The 17,583-nt window shown below is 35.5% G+C and overlaps 1 protein-coding gene across 4 annotated transcripts; it reads right to left on the bottom strand.

Moving 5' to 3' along the window:
* Positions 1–3,420: 3,420 nt before the first annotated feature.
* Positions 3,421–16,601, bottom strand: LOC114376371. 4 transcript variants are annotated; one of them, XM_028334464.1, is made up of 13 exons: positions 15,838–16,601; positions 15,422–15,466; positions 15,282–15,326; positions 15,133–15,177; positions 14,846–14,890; positions 14,197–14,746; positions 12,174–12,289; positions 12,023–12,043; positions 10,932–11,050; positions 9,906–10,010; positions 5,470–9,060; positions 5,150–5,363; positions 3,421–4,573 (listed from the first exon to the last, which is right to left on the bottom strand). In XM_028334464.1, the coding sequence occupies exons 1-13, from the start codon at positions 16,283–16,285 to the stop codon at positions 3,888–3,890; spliced, it is 6,030 nt and encodes a 2,009-aa protein (XP_028190265.1). In that variant the 5' UTR covers positions 16,286–16,601; the 3' UTR covers positions 3,421–3,887. The 4 variants fall into 4 exon arrangements, with proteins under 4 accessions (XP_028190265.1, XP_028190268.1, XP_028190266.1 ...); XM_028334467.1 differs by lacking the exon at positions 9,906–10,010; XM_028334465.1 differs by lacking the exon at positions 14,846–14,890 and having other exon boundaries at positions 15,838–16,600.
* Positions 16,602–17,583: the final 982 nt, after the last annotated feature.

Below are 17,583 nucleotides of genomic sequence, written 5' to 3'. Positions count from 1 at the left end.
AAAAAATCATGAGTAATTTAATTTAATAGTTTAATAAACTGTGAAAGCTAAAAATTAATGTGCTATATATTTAATAATTAATTTCTATATAATAAAAAATTAATTATATGATATAGGTTGGGTCGGATTAGGATGGATTGAGTTTTAAAAAAATAAAATCTATTACCCAACTCGTATGTGATTAGGTTTTAATTGGGTTGAATTGAGTTCGACGGGAATAATTAAAATAAAACCCAATATAATTGGATAGGGTTAGATCATTGATTGATCTGAACATCTGAATACTTCTAACAAATTTACTAGAAGAATCTTACTAAGTTATATTTTTTCATAATAATATTTTTTATATAAAAATGTTTTTCTTAGGAATAGAAAGTTTTATAACTTTATTTTACAAAAAAATATTAGCAAGGTTCGACACAATTGGAAATACACTTTTATGCTTTTATCCCAAAATGAATCAATCTAGCGGAAGGAGGATTAATTGGATGCAAATTAAAATTTTACTCCTTTCTTTGTTAAGAAATAAATTTTAGTTGGATTAGCCAATTTTTTCCGATTGAAAAAAAAACATAAAACTCAAAAGAACGACTAGATAAAAGTTAATTTATTTAAAATATGATTATAATATTTGAAGACTAATTAATTTTTAATAATATTATACGATATTCAGCATTTAAAAAAGGTTATATCCTTGTATTGATAAAAATTTAATCATATAAAAGTTTGTTAAATAATTTATAAATTTACGTAGATGTAAATGAATTTCATTTTTTGCATATTTTAGATGTTAAAATATTTTAAGAATTTTTTTGTTTTTTATATTATAAAATTCCTAAATTTATTAATTCAACAATAAAAATTACTTTAATAAACTCCTGGATTCTAAAACTTTAGAAAAAAAAAAAATAAAAAAAAGGTTAAATTATTAGTCTATAGTAAATAAAATTGGCATCCATGATCCACGATAGCCTATTGGCGTTAGATAAAAAAATCATTAGAAACATTAAAATGTTAAGTAGCATCCATGTTTTGCTTGCAAGTGGACTTACATAGTTACATTGCACTTCTCAAGCACATTATGGTTCATAGGCAATGGTGTGATGTCATGTTTGTTACAGGTTTTTGAATGCTAGAATTTTCGGAAGATTGCCATATATATATATATATATATACTTTGCAACATTGTTACAGTAGCTGCAATTAATGTTTGTGAGAATAATCAAACCCTCCTTGAAAGGCTGCTCTGGCATCAGATTTGAGATAGTACTAGAAGTAGAAGGCATTGTAAAACTGCTGAATCACAACATGCGTGTTTGCCCTTCAGCCTCAGGTGACTTAATTGGTTTCATTTTCATACATATATAGCATAGCTGGACTCCGATCCATACAGGAAGGTACCCCAGTTGATAACCCTTTGATTGAGGTATCTAGGAACAAAGCTTTGCATGGTGACAGTTTTCAAGGTAATTAACCCCAGTTGGAGTTTCAATCATGATTATGTTTTTGCCTACATTAGTGACCCGAGTAATGCCATGCACGTACCCACTGATGCAAAAACTAAAGCACGTGATGGTGGACCAAGCATTAATTGTTGAGTCATGATGGTTTTGCAAAGTAGATATGCTTTTCATATTCCTGAAGATTGCTTTTTTGAAGAGGCACTGAAGGTTGTCTTGCACAAAGTTGAGTGTACAAGGAATGACCTTGAGACTGGGAGTTTACCTAGTCCTAATAAAATTAAGGAGTGCAGATCGTATCCACTTTATAAATTTGTCAATTGAGGAAAATTAAGTCCCCTAGAGAAGATTTTGATGAACTTTTCAATGTAATTAATCAGGGAAGGATGATAGACCCGGTGCTTGTGCCTCAAGGATTGGGATGGTGTCCCTCTTCCTATACCTGAAAGCTATGAATGAAAAAATTATTAGGTGATCTTAGTTAGGATTACGAACACCGGTTGATAGTCTTAAATTAAAACTAATTAATTTTTCACATGATAGAGATTGACCAACCACTTAGACATCTGAGAAATTATTAAAAGATACTAGAACAACACTCAATTCCAACCAAAAATGTAATACTTAATCATAATTTCGAATTGAATCAAGCTAATAAGTTGACTTTACAAGCATGAATCAAATTGAGTTTGATTTGAAAAATAAAAGTTCATATTAAACTCAATTTGATCTTCGAGCTTAATCAATTCTTATTCCTTCATGTTGAACTGGACCTTACTCATTTCCAACTCTAATTCTTATATTTACATTTTTCAAGATCATTGATTTAGACTATTCTAATCTTTTATATATAAAAAAATAACTAATTCATCAAAACCAAAACAAGTAGATAACTTAGTTAATTTTAATTAATAATCATAAATTTAAATTTATGATTCTAATAGAATTAAATGATTTAAATAGTGATAATATTTAATGACACTATACTTAATTCAAGCATTGATTTTTTTTCACCCATAAGTGTGACTTACTCTCTTTGTTACATAATAAATGTCATCCTAAGTTTTTCTTACTAAAAATAAAAATAAATAGAAAAAAAGTAATATTTTTTTACAAAACTAATATTTTTTTATTATCAAAATTTTATATTAAAAAGATAAAATGACAATTATTAAAGATATTAGTGAAAAAAATTGATATGATATTAAAAAAATAGTGCAACACTTGTTTCAAAACTTATATTTTTTTTTCTAATTAATAAAACTTATATTAATGTTAATAGGAAAATAATGAACCACTGGCATAAAGAATAAGTATACATCTAATTATTAGATTTCACAATAAATTAAAAATATAAAAAATTAACAATTAATACAAAATGAGTTCATGTTTGGTATAATTAGAATTAAAAATAAGGCTCATTTGTTTTATATAAAGGACCGAAATAAATATTGTGAATTAATTTGCATTTTCATTAGCACTATATATGATCCATCCCATTATATAGGATAGCATAAATTTGATATAAGTTTTAATAAGCTTTTATATATAAAAATGATGACACTTTAGCAATTCAACTGTTAAATTCTGTAATGTAAGAATATTTAAATTATTCAAAATTTAAATGTGTTTGTAATACAATTTAAATTAGTAAATTTATTGTTATTTAAGAATGTATTTCATTAAAATCTTTTAAAAAGGCATAATAGAGAAACAATCATTTCTTTTAAGTTAAGATTTTACATTTTAAGAAATTAATATTGATTGGAATATTATACATAAAATTTTAAATTTATGATTTACCAAAGATTTTATATTTGGACAGATCTTCGTATTTAACTAAAATTTATCCAAGAGCCTTATTGAGTATTAGGGTATTTTGTGGAATGAAAACTTTTGCATAACTAACAATTAGCATTTTCTTTATCAAGAGAACATCTAGATCAAGTGAGCATCCTTATAAGAGCACTACGAAGTATGAAGCATCATTAAAGAGTGCAAGAGGAGTAATTCGCTTATTAACGAATTACTTTGCTGAGAGAACTGGAGCATGGTGGGGCACTTCTAGATACTAATTTACATAAAACCTTAACAAGTATTTTAAATCTAAAATGCGATATGAACAGCAACATGCTTTCATTTCAACTAACACTCATTCATCTCCCCCACCAAACTAGCACATCCATTCATTGCAATACAAAGGAGAACCATACAACTAATTTACATTGAATATACATTATAAAATAAATAATAATTACAACACAATAAAAACAGATGAGGACGACACTGGCACTGCCGCTGCCACCACCACCACAACAACAATATCTGCCCTCCTAAATTATTGTTAGAAGCCCCTCGACGAGGGAAAAGAAAAAATTGCCTAGTGTTAGGACAGATACGCAAAAGATATTTAAATACTTCTTCTGGTCATTCATCATCTGATAAACAGACTACATCAGGTGATGTAGCTTGATGTGCTGAGTTAGCCGGCGAGCTATTACAGCCAAATTTGGATAGGTTCAAGTTCATCAATGTAGGCAAATCTGGCATATGTGGCCGAACATTTGCCAGATTTATACCAGGTTGACTATTAGCATCACCACGAGAATTCATGGCAGCAGATAAATTAGGTGTGGATAACCCACTTGTACTTACGGGCCAATGCCCCCTATGAGGAACAGACTGAAAGTTTGCGGGCATTGGCCGGGGTGTCCGGTGAGAAAATGGGGGAGAAGTTACCGGAATATTACCGGGTGTAGGCTGACCTGGCCTCCCATGCGGAACTGTACATGGACTGGAGGCTGGGATGGATGTTGGGGGTCTATAAGGCTGGAGATGTGGTGCAGGGGCACGTATCTCCCCGGCAGTTTGAACATTTCCCAAGGGTGAAGAGAGGGAGTTGATATGAGGTAGTCTTGGAGAAACACTGGAGAAAGTTCCTGGTGTACTGTAAGTGGCCTGTATTGGTGATACCATAGTCTGAGTGGTAGTTGTGGCGTAGGAACTCTGCACGCTGGCTGCAGGAGGCCCACAAGATGATGCACCAACCAGACAGGGCTGAGTGGCATTTTGCTGACTTGCAAGCTGAAATAATTGCATTGGAACACTTGCATCTGACATTAATATAAGGTGTGGTTAGAAAAGACAAACAGAAATGAGGAGAATGGGGAAAAAATGAGGTGGATGTGCCTGCGCAGTGAGAGACATGCATAAAATGGCATATTTAACAAAATAAAACCCTTGCCTGATGTTTACAAAAATTCAAACAGCCAACCTTGGAAACAACTGCACTCCGTAAATGCATTGGTAGTTTTTTACTTTATATAAAGAAAGAAAACAGAACCCCAGGATATAAGTTATTGTATGCATTGTTTGCTTGAGAGCTTGATTCCAAATGCCCTACAAAGCCTATCGAAAGGGAAAGCCCTCTGTCCATTAACATTTGTTTTTGTGCAGATTCATTTTTTCCTTTTAGGAGTTAAATTATAAAAGTACATAAACAATGATAGAAGCATGACACTTGTCCATGTTAAGAAGTCTCCGCATATATCTTAATGGTATCAGCAATTTAGTTATGTTTTCAAGCAACAAATATACTTCAGCAGAAACTTGTACAGTCAAAAGGAGAATAATAAAGGGCAAAGAAATTTCCAACATCACTAGAGTCGGTATAATTTGAAGAAATATACCTTGCTGCATTCTTGATGCACCAGATACTTTAAGATCCATGGATTTAGCCCTGAAAGCCTCAGCCAATATCTTATTTACAAAAACTATTTTATTTCGTGTATCCAGGTTCTTCCTTATATTCTGAAATTCAACCTCAATCTCCTTACGTTTAATGTCATACTTCCTGTAAAGTTCCTCGAGTTCCTTCTCAAAATCACATTTCAACTGCAATTTCTGCTCCAACAAGTAGAATAATATAGTAGTTATCATAAAAGAAAAAGATTAAGGATATAAAACCTAATATAAGTATTATCATAGCAACAGTAAACCAAAAGCTAACCTTGTTTTCATATTCTTTCATATTTTGGTCTGTCAGTATACGCAGTCTTTCTAATTCATTGGTAAGTGGATCAAGGCACAAATGTCGAATAATCCTGGAAGCTGATTGGCTAGCAGGTTGTACAGGATGGCTATTATTCTCTGTGAGAGTTGACAAATTTCTTGTGTCTGAAGACTGCCGTCTGAATCCACCAGGAAGAAGTGAATCAAGGTCCATATTTGAGGCTGGATGTACAACTTGACGAGAACATGAGTCAAGTTCCACATTTGAGGCACATTGCCCAACAGCTTGGTTTTGAATCTCAATTGATGTCTCGGGAATGTGGTTGGAAATACCATCTTCATTGGATGGCTGGTCTTCAGTTCGAGTCACCAAAGGCAAGTTAGCTAGGTCCTGGTTGGAAGAAAGGATACCGGCAGAAGGTAATTGCCCCTCCTGCTCTGGAGGCTCCATGACCAGTGAATCATTAATGGATTGATTGTCTGGTACAAAATCAACAGAACTAGATACCAAAATGTTCTGCATTTCTCTAGCAGTATCACGGTCAGGTGGAGACTCTACAGATGATAATGGTTGCACTTGTTCTAGAGGCTCCATGAGATCATCAACTGGTCTAGATACTGGAGTCTCTAGGGACAAACTGTTTTCTGTCACGGTTCTACATGCTCCTTCCTGCTGGTCCGAATATGAGGCTTGTTGCACAACTTGATTTTGAATCTCAGAAATGTGATAGGGGAGATCATCTTCATCGGATGGCTGGTCTTTGTTTCCAGTCACCAAAGGCAAATTAGATAGGTCCTGGTTGGAAGAAAGGAAACCTGCAGAAAGTAATTGCCCCTCCTGCTCTGGAGGCTCCATGACCAGTGAAACATTAATGGATTGATTATCAGGTACAATATCAACAGGACTAGATATCAAAGTGTTCGGCATTTCTCTAGCAGTATCCGGGTCAGGTGGAGACTCTACAGATGATAATGATTGCAGTGGTTCTAGAGGCTCCATGAGATCATGAACTGTTCTCGATACTGGAGTCTCCTGGGATAAACTGTTTTCTGTCATGGTTCTACATACTCCTTCCTGCTGGTCAGATATGGCATTTTTCTTCACCACTGCACTGTCTGTTAATTGACATCGAGCCACTTTATCGCTATTTTCTGGCACTAAGACAGGAATTTGTTCATCAGGTAGGGTCAGACCATTGCCTGGGCTAGTAGCACAAGGCCCTGATGATAAATCTCCATCTAATAATGGACCTCCATTAGATATTTGATCCATGGATGAAGAATTCAGAGGAATTATATTCTCAGGATAATCAGTACAATTGACTGTGGCAGGCCTTCCCACAGCTTCCTCCCCATCTAATACATTTACAGTAATCCTCTCATGACAAGTGTCTGACACTTCAACTGGAATTTGTCCAACAGGTATGTTTGATAAGACTTCATGATTTTGTTTCTCTAAAGAAGGTTGATTTGAAAGAATAATACAATCAGCATCCGAGCTATTACTAGGACTATCAGCTTCGCGTCGTCTGGACAATACACTATCTAAAACTGATGACTTGGGAATGTGGTTGGGGAGACCATCTTCATCTACTGCACCTCCAGATATTTGCTCTGTGGATGGAGTGAGATTGACAGTCTCAAGCATTCCCACATGTGCATCTCTATTTAATACTATGGTCCTATCAGCATTTCTCTCATCAATCAAAGGTGGATTTGGAATGACAATAGTTGAACCATCACCGTCATCATCCTCAAGGCTCGGTGCAAAATTCTCACAATTTTGCATGCACATGGCATTTTCATTACGGACATGGTCTTGAGGTGATTTTGAATTCAAGGAGGAAATTCTTTCATCAGACAAAGATGAGTTCAGAGTTTCAGCATTTTTTGAACCATTATTGTCATCAGCCTCATGGATTTGTGCAGCATTCTCACAATTTGGTGTGGATATGGTATTTACACATGGGATATGTTCTTCAGATGATTGAGAATTCAAGGGTGCCATATTCTTTGCACCATCATTGGAACCATTAGCCCCAACCTCTATTGATGAACCACAAACAGGATTGCTCAGTATAGTCCCATCAAGTTCCCCTTGCCTAGAAGAAGGAATTTCAACATGATCACCATTTGAACTGCTGGTGTTACACCCTGTAGGAGACACCTCTCCACAGGGAACATCTAATGTTTTCCCATCACATATCTCTTCATTAGATGAAGGCAGAACTTGGGCTATAGCATCCTGCCCAAAATCATGAGATTCACAACTATAATTTATACACTCCCCCTCCTCTGGCAAGCTAATAGCTCCATCAGAACGCTGAACATCTAATGTTTTCCAATCACACATCTCTTCATTAGATGAAAGCAGAACCTGTGTCATAGCATCCTGCCCAAAATCATGAGATTCAGAACTATAATTTACAAACTCCCCATCCTCTGGCGAGCTAATAGCTCCATCAGAACATTGAATATCTAATGTTATCCCATCACATATCTCTTCATTAGATGAAGGCAGAACTTGTGTTATAGCATCCTTCCAAAAATCATGAGATTCACAACTATAATTTACAAACTCCCCCTCCTCTGGCGAGCTAATAGCTCCATCAGAACATTGTTCTCTGGAATTGTAATGCTTAGAGAAAATATTTCCTTGACTATCATATTCATTTTCAGCAACATTATAGCACTTATTTCCAGATACTGGTCCATCTTTTGAAGCCACTATGTCCATCTCATTAGCATAAGCATGTTTGACCAGAGGAGTTTGCAGTTCAACTGTGCTACTGCATGGTACAACTACAGAGGCATTGGCATCAGGAGCTTCAGATAATCCAATCCCAGTTCCAGTCCTTGTCATGATTTCAACTATATCATTGAAACCCTCTCCTTCGACAACATGATCAGACACAAGGTCTTTCGGAGCATTAGAATGCTGGGCTTGATCACAAGTCTGGTCAACCTTAGTCCCAGATTTGTTTGAAGTAACTGGGTTTATCAATTCATCAGGTGCTGAAATCTCTTGGAATGTCAGCCTTGTTTTTAATTGCTTGTCCTCAAGATCCTTGAGACATATCTCATGCTGCCTTTCCAATTCTCTAATTATTTTCATGTATTCACTGTTGAAAACCTTGAGCTTTTGCTCTTTGGTTACATCATTGGGAGAACATGATTGAATAGCTGCCCTGTGTATTCGGTACCTTCTCCAAAATTCACCATTTTCATTTTCAATATCTTTTTTCAACTTTTGCTTCTCTTCTTGTTGTGTCAGAAGTAGCTTATTCCACTGGCTTTTACTCTTCTGAACGTTTTTAATATTTTTAGAATTGTCATTTTTTACTAATTCAACCTCTGGTGTCTCTTCAATAAATGAATAAACCCCATTTGATGACTCAGAAGCTTTTGGATAGCTGGCAACATTAGAGTTTCCTGTGAGTTTTAAAAAAAATTCCTTCAGATCCCAGAGTCTTGAATTAATTTCATCCACCACTTCCTTCTTGCAGTCAAAATTCAAGTTCTGCTTAGCAAGCATGAGGGACTCTTCAAAGTCAAGTTTGTGATTTAGCAAAGCAGCAGCAGTCCAACACTGAAAAGAAAAAGCTTGTCAGTTACATGTATTAAAGGCAACCAAGTGAACGACACACATTTACAAGAATTTGGAAACCTAAATTTCCAACATTAAACAGGTTGTTAAAAACTTAAGATGGTAACCATAATACCATATTGCAAATAAGCAGAAGATAGAACCATAACTTCTTAATAACAAAAGTTTCATCCACACAACATTGTTCTATGTAGATCCCTACAATGAAATATGAAGCCTTGTATGCAAGAAAAAGGCAAAAAAAAATCCATAGAAAGGAAGAAGTCTCATTAAATGGAATGAGTGGAAAGAATACAATATTCAACAGAATTAAGATCAGTAAAATAACTTTTACAAAGTTACTTCAAGTCAAGATTATTTGACCGGAAAATTGTGTCAGGCATGCATATTGAGGCTAGAACCTAGCCTCATTTGATCAGCTGACTGCGCTACCCAGAGATCAGAATCTCAACTTGTAAAAATTTCAAGGCATTCAACATAAGAAACAGGTTTGAAGTTGACCAGGTAGATCAAGTGCAGAGTAAAAAATGTTTGCCCATTAGGTTGCAGCAACAAACAAATATCCATGGATAAAACATCAACAGGCATCAATGAAGTATTAGACTTTACCAAATAGAAAGGCCAAATGATGTAGAATGAAGGATGTTTAAGGATTATTATGTTATTCTTATATCTTAGAAATTGTAAGAATGATGCACTTTCATTTTACCAACGGTCATGTATAAAAATGTTAAAAAAAAATATTCCAGCAAGCAAAATAGGCCAGGCCAAAGAAAATTGAAGGGAAAAAACATATGTATGAAAAAGAAGAAAATGCAAATTCTAACCAGAGATAGTTGAAAAGCCTGTAATATTGACACTGGTTCTGTACAGATCTGGTAATTGTTCATAGTATATTCAAGACAATTTTCAACCATACTCTTGACATTTTCCTGCATTAGGAAAAAGATGTTCAAATAAAACAAAATTCAAACTGAACAATAGAACCAAGATTGAAATATACTAAATGACAGAGTACATAAAACATTGTCCTTGGGTCATGGATTCATGATCTGGAATTCAGGTTTTATTAGTAGCAGGTGAAGCCATGATATGCTATTTTAACGTATACGGTGACTCCCAAATATGACAAAGTAATCCATCAACAATGCATACACACTTTCCAACAAAATCAAACTATCAACACCAAACCCTTGGGAAACCAGCAGCAGAGCATCATGTCAGAGATATGCTCTCATTAGTTATTTACAGCTCCCCCCCCCCTCCAAATTATTTTAATATTGGCTGTTTGTTTCTAAGAATAGCTTTTGGTGTAGAACAAGTAATATTGGTCTACACCTATAATTGGATCCAAAACTTATTAGCCTGATCACTGTTGTTCTTTCATTCCAAGCACACGGCAACCATTTCCAACCCATTATCTTCAACCCAGTTACTGCTCTAAGCAATATCCTTTCTGTTAATATTTAAAACATTGTACTTTTCCTGTTTCAGATATCACTATTAAGTTTCAACCTTATACTTTTCCTATTTCAGGCACCCCTATTAAATTTCTAAACAAAATGTTACAAAATCAGAAAATCCACATCAGAAAGCCCCTTCAACATATCCTGGATCAAGCCTTTTAACCTTGGACTTCACAATTCCAAAACAGACTTCATTCCCAAACCATTAGACAACATTCACAAGATTCAAACTAAAACATTTGCAAAATTATGACAGGATTAGTAATCTATCATCTGAACATCCAGAGCATAATGAAAGGACAGAATCAAATCAACCAAATTATGAAGGCCTTTTACAAACAAACAAACAGCACATATAACTTGACAAAAAGAAAACAAGGTACATACAGGCAGATGCAGAATTTCACAAAGATTTGCTATCTCTGGCTTCAGTAAAAGATGTAAGCTCCTCTGCTGTTTTCGTATTTTCTCTGTTTCAACAGTGTTCCCTTGAGGTATCTCTGGGTCTGTCATTTGATCAGCAAACAAATTAGCAAGAATTAAGAACTGCAATTCATATGGAATAAATTATCAATCAGCCTTGTTATGAAGAGAAAGGACAGTTAAGGCAGCAGCATGCCCAAAAACTGCCTCACTTTGAGACAGTAAGACAGAGTGAGTGCCTCTTGAAAGTGAGACAACAAGATGATTTTTTTTTTTGGGGGGGGGGGGGATCAAGCATATTAATTCTACAGTTGTGACGGGAAAGAAAAGCAAGTAAGTTGGGGATGGAGGAAATGAAGAAAGTATGCTGTGTTGGCAGGAGTTTGGTCAGTAATAAAGATGTTTGTACGTGTTTCCTACTTTCCTTCAGTTTTGAAGATGGAAAGAGAGAAGAGAAGTATATGTCTCAGCTATGATGAGTGAAAAACCATAGAAATAGATAAGAATCTTCACCGAAGATGTGAGAAGTCACTTATATTACTCCTTTGGCACTGTCTGAACTCCGGAACTGAAAGATTTTTGTTTTTGGCTTCTCCCTGTATCTTCCCTCGGATAGGCCAGATTGACTACTCTACATCTTAGTTCACTCACTAGGATTAGAATGATTCAGTAAGGATTTGGGGTATCATTTAGGTCACCAATAAGCTTGCAACTCAAATGGCACCACCCCCAAATCAGTAAGATCATAGGCCAAGTCATGCCAGAGATTCAAACTAACTCTAGACCACCTATCCCTTTGTCTTAACCAAATCCAAGCACATTCAATTCACAAAAAGAGAATAAAAAATGTGTCATTTTGGTTGAGTTCATGATACAACAGAGGTGAATGCCTCATGCCTCAAGTATAAGAAAAAGCCTCCACATCAGCATTGAGGCTCCTCAGGTGATGAGAAGCTATCCAAGAAACCTGCCTTGTCTCATTAAATCTCCATATTTTTTCAAGAAATAATTACAAACACAAGCAGTTGAACTAGACAAGAATTAAGAGACATTACCCACTGAATCTCCAGAATTTCCTGCAAAAAGTACCTTATGGTGTCAGACGCCCATAGGAAACATCAATGGCTTCAACAATTCTTGTTATTTGTCATTTGTCTGTGAAGACACATAACAAACTGAAACTTAATAATGGTGGGGACAACTAACCTTCCTTGTTCCTAGTAGATAAATTTTCACCATTAGATTTTGAAGAAGGCTGATCAACATTATTGGCAGTTTTCCTCCCACCCTTTTTCACATCTGATTCTGATAAGGAGATACGCCTGAAAAAAAAATTTAGGAGCTAACAAAATAAGCTTATCCCAAAACTAATGTGCAGGCAAGGTTTTTTTTCTTCTTTTAAGATACTGGCATTGTTTTTAATCCACCTAAAAATTGATTTGCAAGCATATCATCTTGTATTAATGTATGATATGTGTTGACGACCCATTTCCCATAAGCAATACAATCCGCACAAAGAAACTAAACTTTAGGTGGTTATAATAGCCAGGTAGTTTCTTAACAAAATATGTAAAGGCTCTGTTAAAAGTTGTTAGGAACTCAACAACCAAATGGATTAAGTATCAACAACCCAAGTAGCTAGCAGGTATATGCACAAGTTTGGGAAAGTTGGCGTAAGAGGTGCTAAAGGTGTTTGGCCAAAAGGGGAAGTCCGAATGTGAGATAATGAGTTAGGATATAAGGAGAAGGGAAAGTTAGTTAACATAGTTAGACTATTAATGAGTTAGTTACAACAGTTAGGATATTGATTAGTTAGTAAAGGAGTTAGTTAGATAGAGGGGTTTATTTGATATAAATAGGGGAAGAAGGATAGGAGAGAGGGAGATCTTATCATTTGTAGATTGAGCATTAGCTCTTTGTGAAAGGAGAAATCCTTTGTGAAGAGGAAACCCTTGGAGGAGAGTTTTTTCTCCTATTTTACGTTCTTTTCTTATTAGTCAATAAAATCCTTTATTTTCTTTCTCATTTCAATTCTTGGTGCCTAACAGAATGAAAGTCAGTTAGACACATAGGAGAGAAAATTGAGGTGAGGAGGCATGCAGGGGACAAATCTCTTGGGAGTTAGGGGAAGGGATACATGTGTATTCTATTAGTAAAATTTGTGACAGAAATGCCTCTATGCAAAGATTAGGCTTGAGGTGAATCTCATCTTTTGAGGATGATCCATTATGTGTTTACCATTATCATACTTGAATAATAATACACATTCACATCTATTTACAGCTACTTCGAGAGAAAGTGAGGGAGTGTATAAATGCAATTTTAGAGACACACTTTAACTTACTATCTATTACCTTTCCCTTTCATCCTTTTTCTTTTCTATTTTCCTTGCTCATATGGCTATTAGAAAAAACTTAGCAACTAAGAAACATCCATACAGTATTTGCTCAAAAACAACATGTGCGTGTAGATTGGACAATTATCTAGTTAGCTACTATTTAGGGATTTTGAATTAGTATTTAGGGTTTTTGATTTAGGGATTTCTCTTCATTAGGGATTTAGCTTTATCTTTTAGATTTGGTTAGTTTAGATTTTTTATTCTATTTTATTAAATTTTGTTAGTCCATATATAGAGCATAGATCCTCATCAAATGCCTTGAACAACCTTGGCCGACACTTCCTTTAATTAGAGAGCATCTGAAATTTTAGTCAGAGGAGCACTCTACCCTAGAGGAGTACTCTAGGTTTATCATGGAAGTATCCTATCAAGAGGAGTACTTTTGGATTAATTTTCCATTTTGTTACCCATCAGTATGACAAGTCGACAATGGAAAAATTATACCTTAGTTAAGCTTATAGTCCTAATATTTTTTTCTTTGTAATTATTTTAGTCCTTTACTTTTTCACTGCATTCATTTCAAACACTCATTTTATCAATTACATCAAATTTCCCTAGATCATATATCCAAATCATTTTATTAAACTGTAATTTATCCAACAGTTATTCAGACGTCTTAGAAAAATCAAACTTGGCACCTCACATCTTACTAGAAAAAAGCCACAGTATTTTTAACATACAGAAAAAGATATCTTTAAGAGAGAAAAGAGGAAACTATGAGAGAGCTAAACCTAATAAAAGCAACAAAACATGGATTAAAACTCTTATTTCATATTAATTCAGGAACAGGATTGGTTATTTCCCTATCATTTGCTAAAAACTAGCAATTACCTTATCCTTTTGGAACATGACCCGCTGGTCTCCACAACATTGCCACATATCCTTGATGGGTGAGCATCCTCAATCAAGTTGCTGATGTTATTGTCAACCAACATAGCAGAAGCATCTGAATGCATGTCCAACATATTTTTTTTTCTCTTCAAAGATATTGATTTTTCACCCTTATCATTCTCAACACATTTCCTAATCAAATTTTCATTTATTATGGAATCCCTTGACCCTGACTTCTGTGATGTCTCCTCCATGCACGATTCAGACTGAACCCTTTCAGACGCCCCACTGGGCGGCTCACAGGTTGCAGCATTAGACGGTACCAATGAATTTAGAGTCGCATTATTATCTAATAGTTCTTTCAAAGGCCCACTCAACTTAGACTCAGCTCTCATCTCTTTACTATTGGCATCTTCAGGTAGAAGAATATCCTTATCATCCCTGGCAGAATCAAAACAATTCTCTTTAAGGCACACGTCAATCTTGTCCCTAGCCCCGTCATCACCTTCCTGAGCTGACATATCCACCCCATTTGACTTCTCATGGCAATCTGGCATTCAAAAATTAAAAGTAGAAGAATATTAACAACAACAATATACCAACACTGGCACGCCACACTCGACAACATTTTTAGTTAACAACTCATCACCTTCTTGAGTTGACCTATACATCCCATTTGTCTTATCATGGCAATCTGACAGTAAAAAATTAAAAGTAGAATAATATTAACAACAACAATATACTAAGTACTAACACTAGCACACCTCACTCAGCAACATTTTCAGTTAACAACTCATCACCTTTGACCTATCATTCCCATTTGTCTTCTCATGGAAATCAGGCAGTCAAAAATTAAAAGTAGAAGAGTATTAACGACAACAATATAGTAACACTAGACAACTCACTCAGCAACATTTTCAATTAACAACTCATCACCTTCTTGAGTTGATCTATTCATCCCATTTGGCTTCTCATGGCAATCTGGCAGTCAAGAATTAAAATGAGAAGAATATTAACAACAACAATTTACTAACACTAGTACACCTCACTAAGAACCATTTTCAATAATTCAATTAACTCCTCACCTTCTTGAGTTGACCTATCCATTCCATTTGTCTTCTCATGGCAATCTGGTAGTCAAAAATTAAAAGTAGAAGAATATTAACAACAACAATATATTAACACTAGCAAACCTCACTAACCACCCTTTCTTCAATTAACTCACCTCCTTCAGTTGACCTATCCATCCCATTTGTCTTCTCATTGCAATCTGGCAGTCAAAAATCAAAATTAGAAGAATATTAACAACAACAATATACTAACCCTAAATTCCATCCTCATCTACAAAGGCATCACAGCCATGAGTGAGAGTGTGTGAGAGATAAAAACTGTATGCTATTGATAAATTGGAAATCGTAACTTGTAACAATCCAACAACAGAACTCCACCTAACTCAAAACATTTTGTTAAAAAGTGTAACTGATCAGAACCAACTCATAGCCACCTCCACTAAACTCTAACCAAGTCCACCAGTTAGAATAACACTGCAACTGATCTGAAACCGATTCATAGCCACTCGCTTAACAAAATAAAATTACTTAACCATTAAATTTATAAAATTTTTGCAACCTGTTAAGTTACCTATCTTAGGTTTAACAAAGAGAGCACGATACTCGCCCGCAGTCATTCTCTTAGGTCTAAGTCTCGAAGAAGCTTCCGCGCCACTTTTCTCATCATCATCATCTTCGTCAGCGCTAGCCTCAAACGCCAACTGTTTCCCACTGCAATTGCTCTTCGAACCCGAACTCTTGGATTTCGAAGCCGAAGGATCCGAAGAAGGAGAAGGAGAAGCGTTCTTCGTTCTCTCAGATCTCCGCAACGGACTCGGCGTCTTCTGACCGAATCTCACCGTGATTCTCGCCGAGAGCGACGGCGGCGTCCGCTTCTCGAGCCGTTCCGACTTGCGATTCGGAGTGGCGTTCGTGGCGGAACCGCTCGCAAGCGCATTCTTCCCTAATGTCTCTCTCGAAGACCTCGTAGCCAGTCCTTTCTCTGTGACGACGCGACCGGAACCAGTGTCGTTCGCCATTAAAACCTAATTTACAAACCCTAATTCGCCAATAATAGCAGTTTCGGAGACATGGTGGTTTCTTCTGAGCAATGTTGAACTCGGAGAGTAGCGCGGAGAAAATTTTACTCGGCTTCAGGAAACGGCGGCGAACGGCGACGGTGTTCTTCGAGTTGGGTTGGTGTTGCAATCAAGGGGATTCTCCGAGCACTATAAAACGCTGCATGTGTATCCCGAGGAAAGCCGAGAAATTATTGCGAAGAATGGAATACAATTGGCTACAAGAACGGGGAAAAGGGCATTATAGACTTTGACTTCAAAGTGTCATTCTACACTTGACAACACAATTTTGGAGTGAGTGTGGAAGAGAGACAAAAAATTATGCCCGTTTGGTACTGAAGAAAGTGGGAGGAAAATCAATAAAAAAAAAAATATGATTAATGAAATATTTTTTTCTGTTTGATGGAAGAAAAAATTGATTTGTAAAAACAAAAATTTAAGATGTCGTTTAGGTTTAGGGTGGCTTTTCATTTTGAATTTTGTTTTTTTAAAATAAAAAATAATTTTGAGTTTTGATTTATTTTTGTTTTTAATTTTTTTTTAAATATTACAAATTAAAGATAAATAAAATGATTCAGTTATTTTATTGTATCTCATTTTACTATGAAATAATGATAATAATAAAGGTAGCGGGATATGAGTGACAGCAATGAAGACAGCAACACTAGTGGAATTGAAATAGTAACAACAGCAATGATGACGGTAATAATAGTAAAAATGGTGGAATAGTAATGATAATGTTTTAAGATTTGAACCAAATAAACTATTTTAAGTGGTTCAACCACGACGCAGAGGTTTGATTAGGTTAAGTTGCTTATTTGATCGACCATGCATTGAACCTAATGTAACTCAATATGACTTGATCAAGTTTGCGGTTAAATCGATGACCCACTAACCAGGTAGGGTCACGCCCAAAGGAGGAAACACACTAGTCATACGGGTCAATTAAGGTTGGATATAATTTATTTTTTAAAATAAAAATTGGGTCATGCGGGTCAATTAGTGACCCACTGGTTCAATCATTGACCCAATGTCTTGATTAAGTCAATCACCAGTTTAGTTTTTAAAATGATGGGTGGTGATGAGTGAGTGGAATAGTGCCAATGACGTTGACAACAATGATAAAGGCGATAGAATGGTGATGGTGGTGGCGGTAGTAACGATGATGGTGACAATGACACTGGTAGTGGTGTGGCGAAAGCAATGGTAAAATGGTGACAACAACGATAGGGTGAAATAGTGGTAGCAATGGCAACAAC

The sequence above is a fragment of the Glycine soja genome, chromosome 11, assembly GCF_004193775.1.
Source record: "Glycine soja cultivar W05 chromosome 11, ASM419377v2, whole genome shotgun sequence".
NCBI classification, from domain to species: domain Eukaryota; kingdom Viridiplantae; phylum Streptophyta; class Magnoliopsida; order Fabales; family Fabaceae; genus Glycine; species Glycine soja.
Note: the sequence above shows the minus strand (reverse complement) of the source record. Positions and strands in the feature narration are given on the sequence as shown.

Bases quoted from the DNA above. Each gene is read 5' to 3' on its own strand.
- LOC114376371 (XM_028334464.1), bottom strand. From the start codon at position 16,285: ATGGCGAACGACACTGGTTCCGGTCGCGTCGTCACAGAGAAAGGACTG. The intron at 15,178-15,281 runs GTGAGGAGTTAA...CTTGACTGCCAG, and splicing joins GGATAGGTCAACTCAAGAAG to ATTGCCATGAGAAGCCAAAT. The intron at 12,290-14,196 runs GTAATTGCTAGT...TTTTTTTTTCAG, and splicing joins TCATGTTCCAAAAGGATAAG to GCGTATCTCCTTATCAGAAT.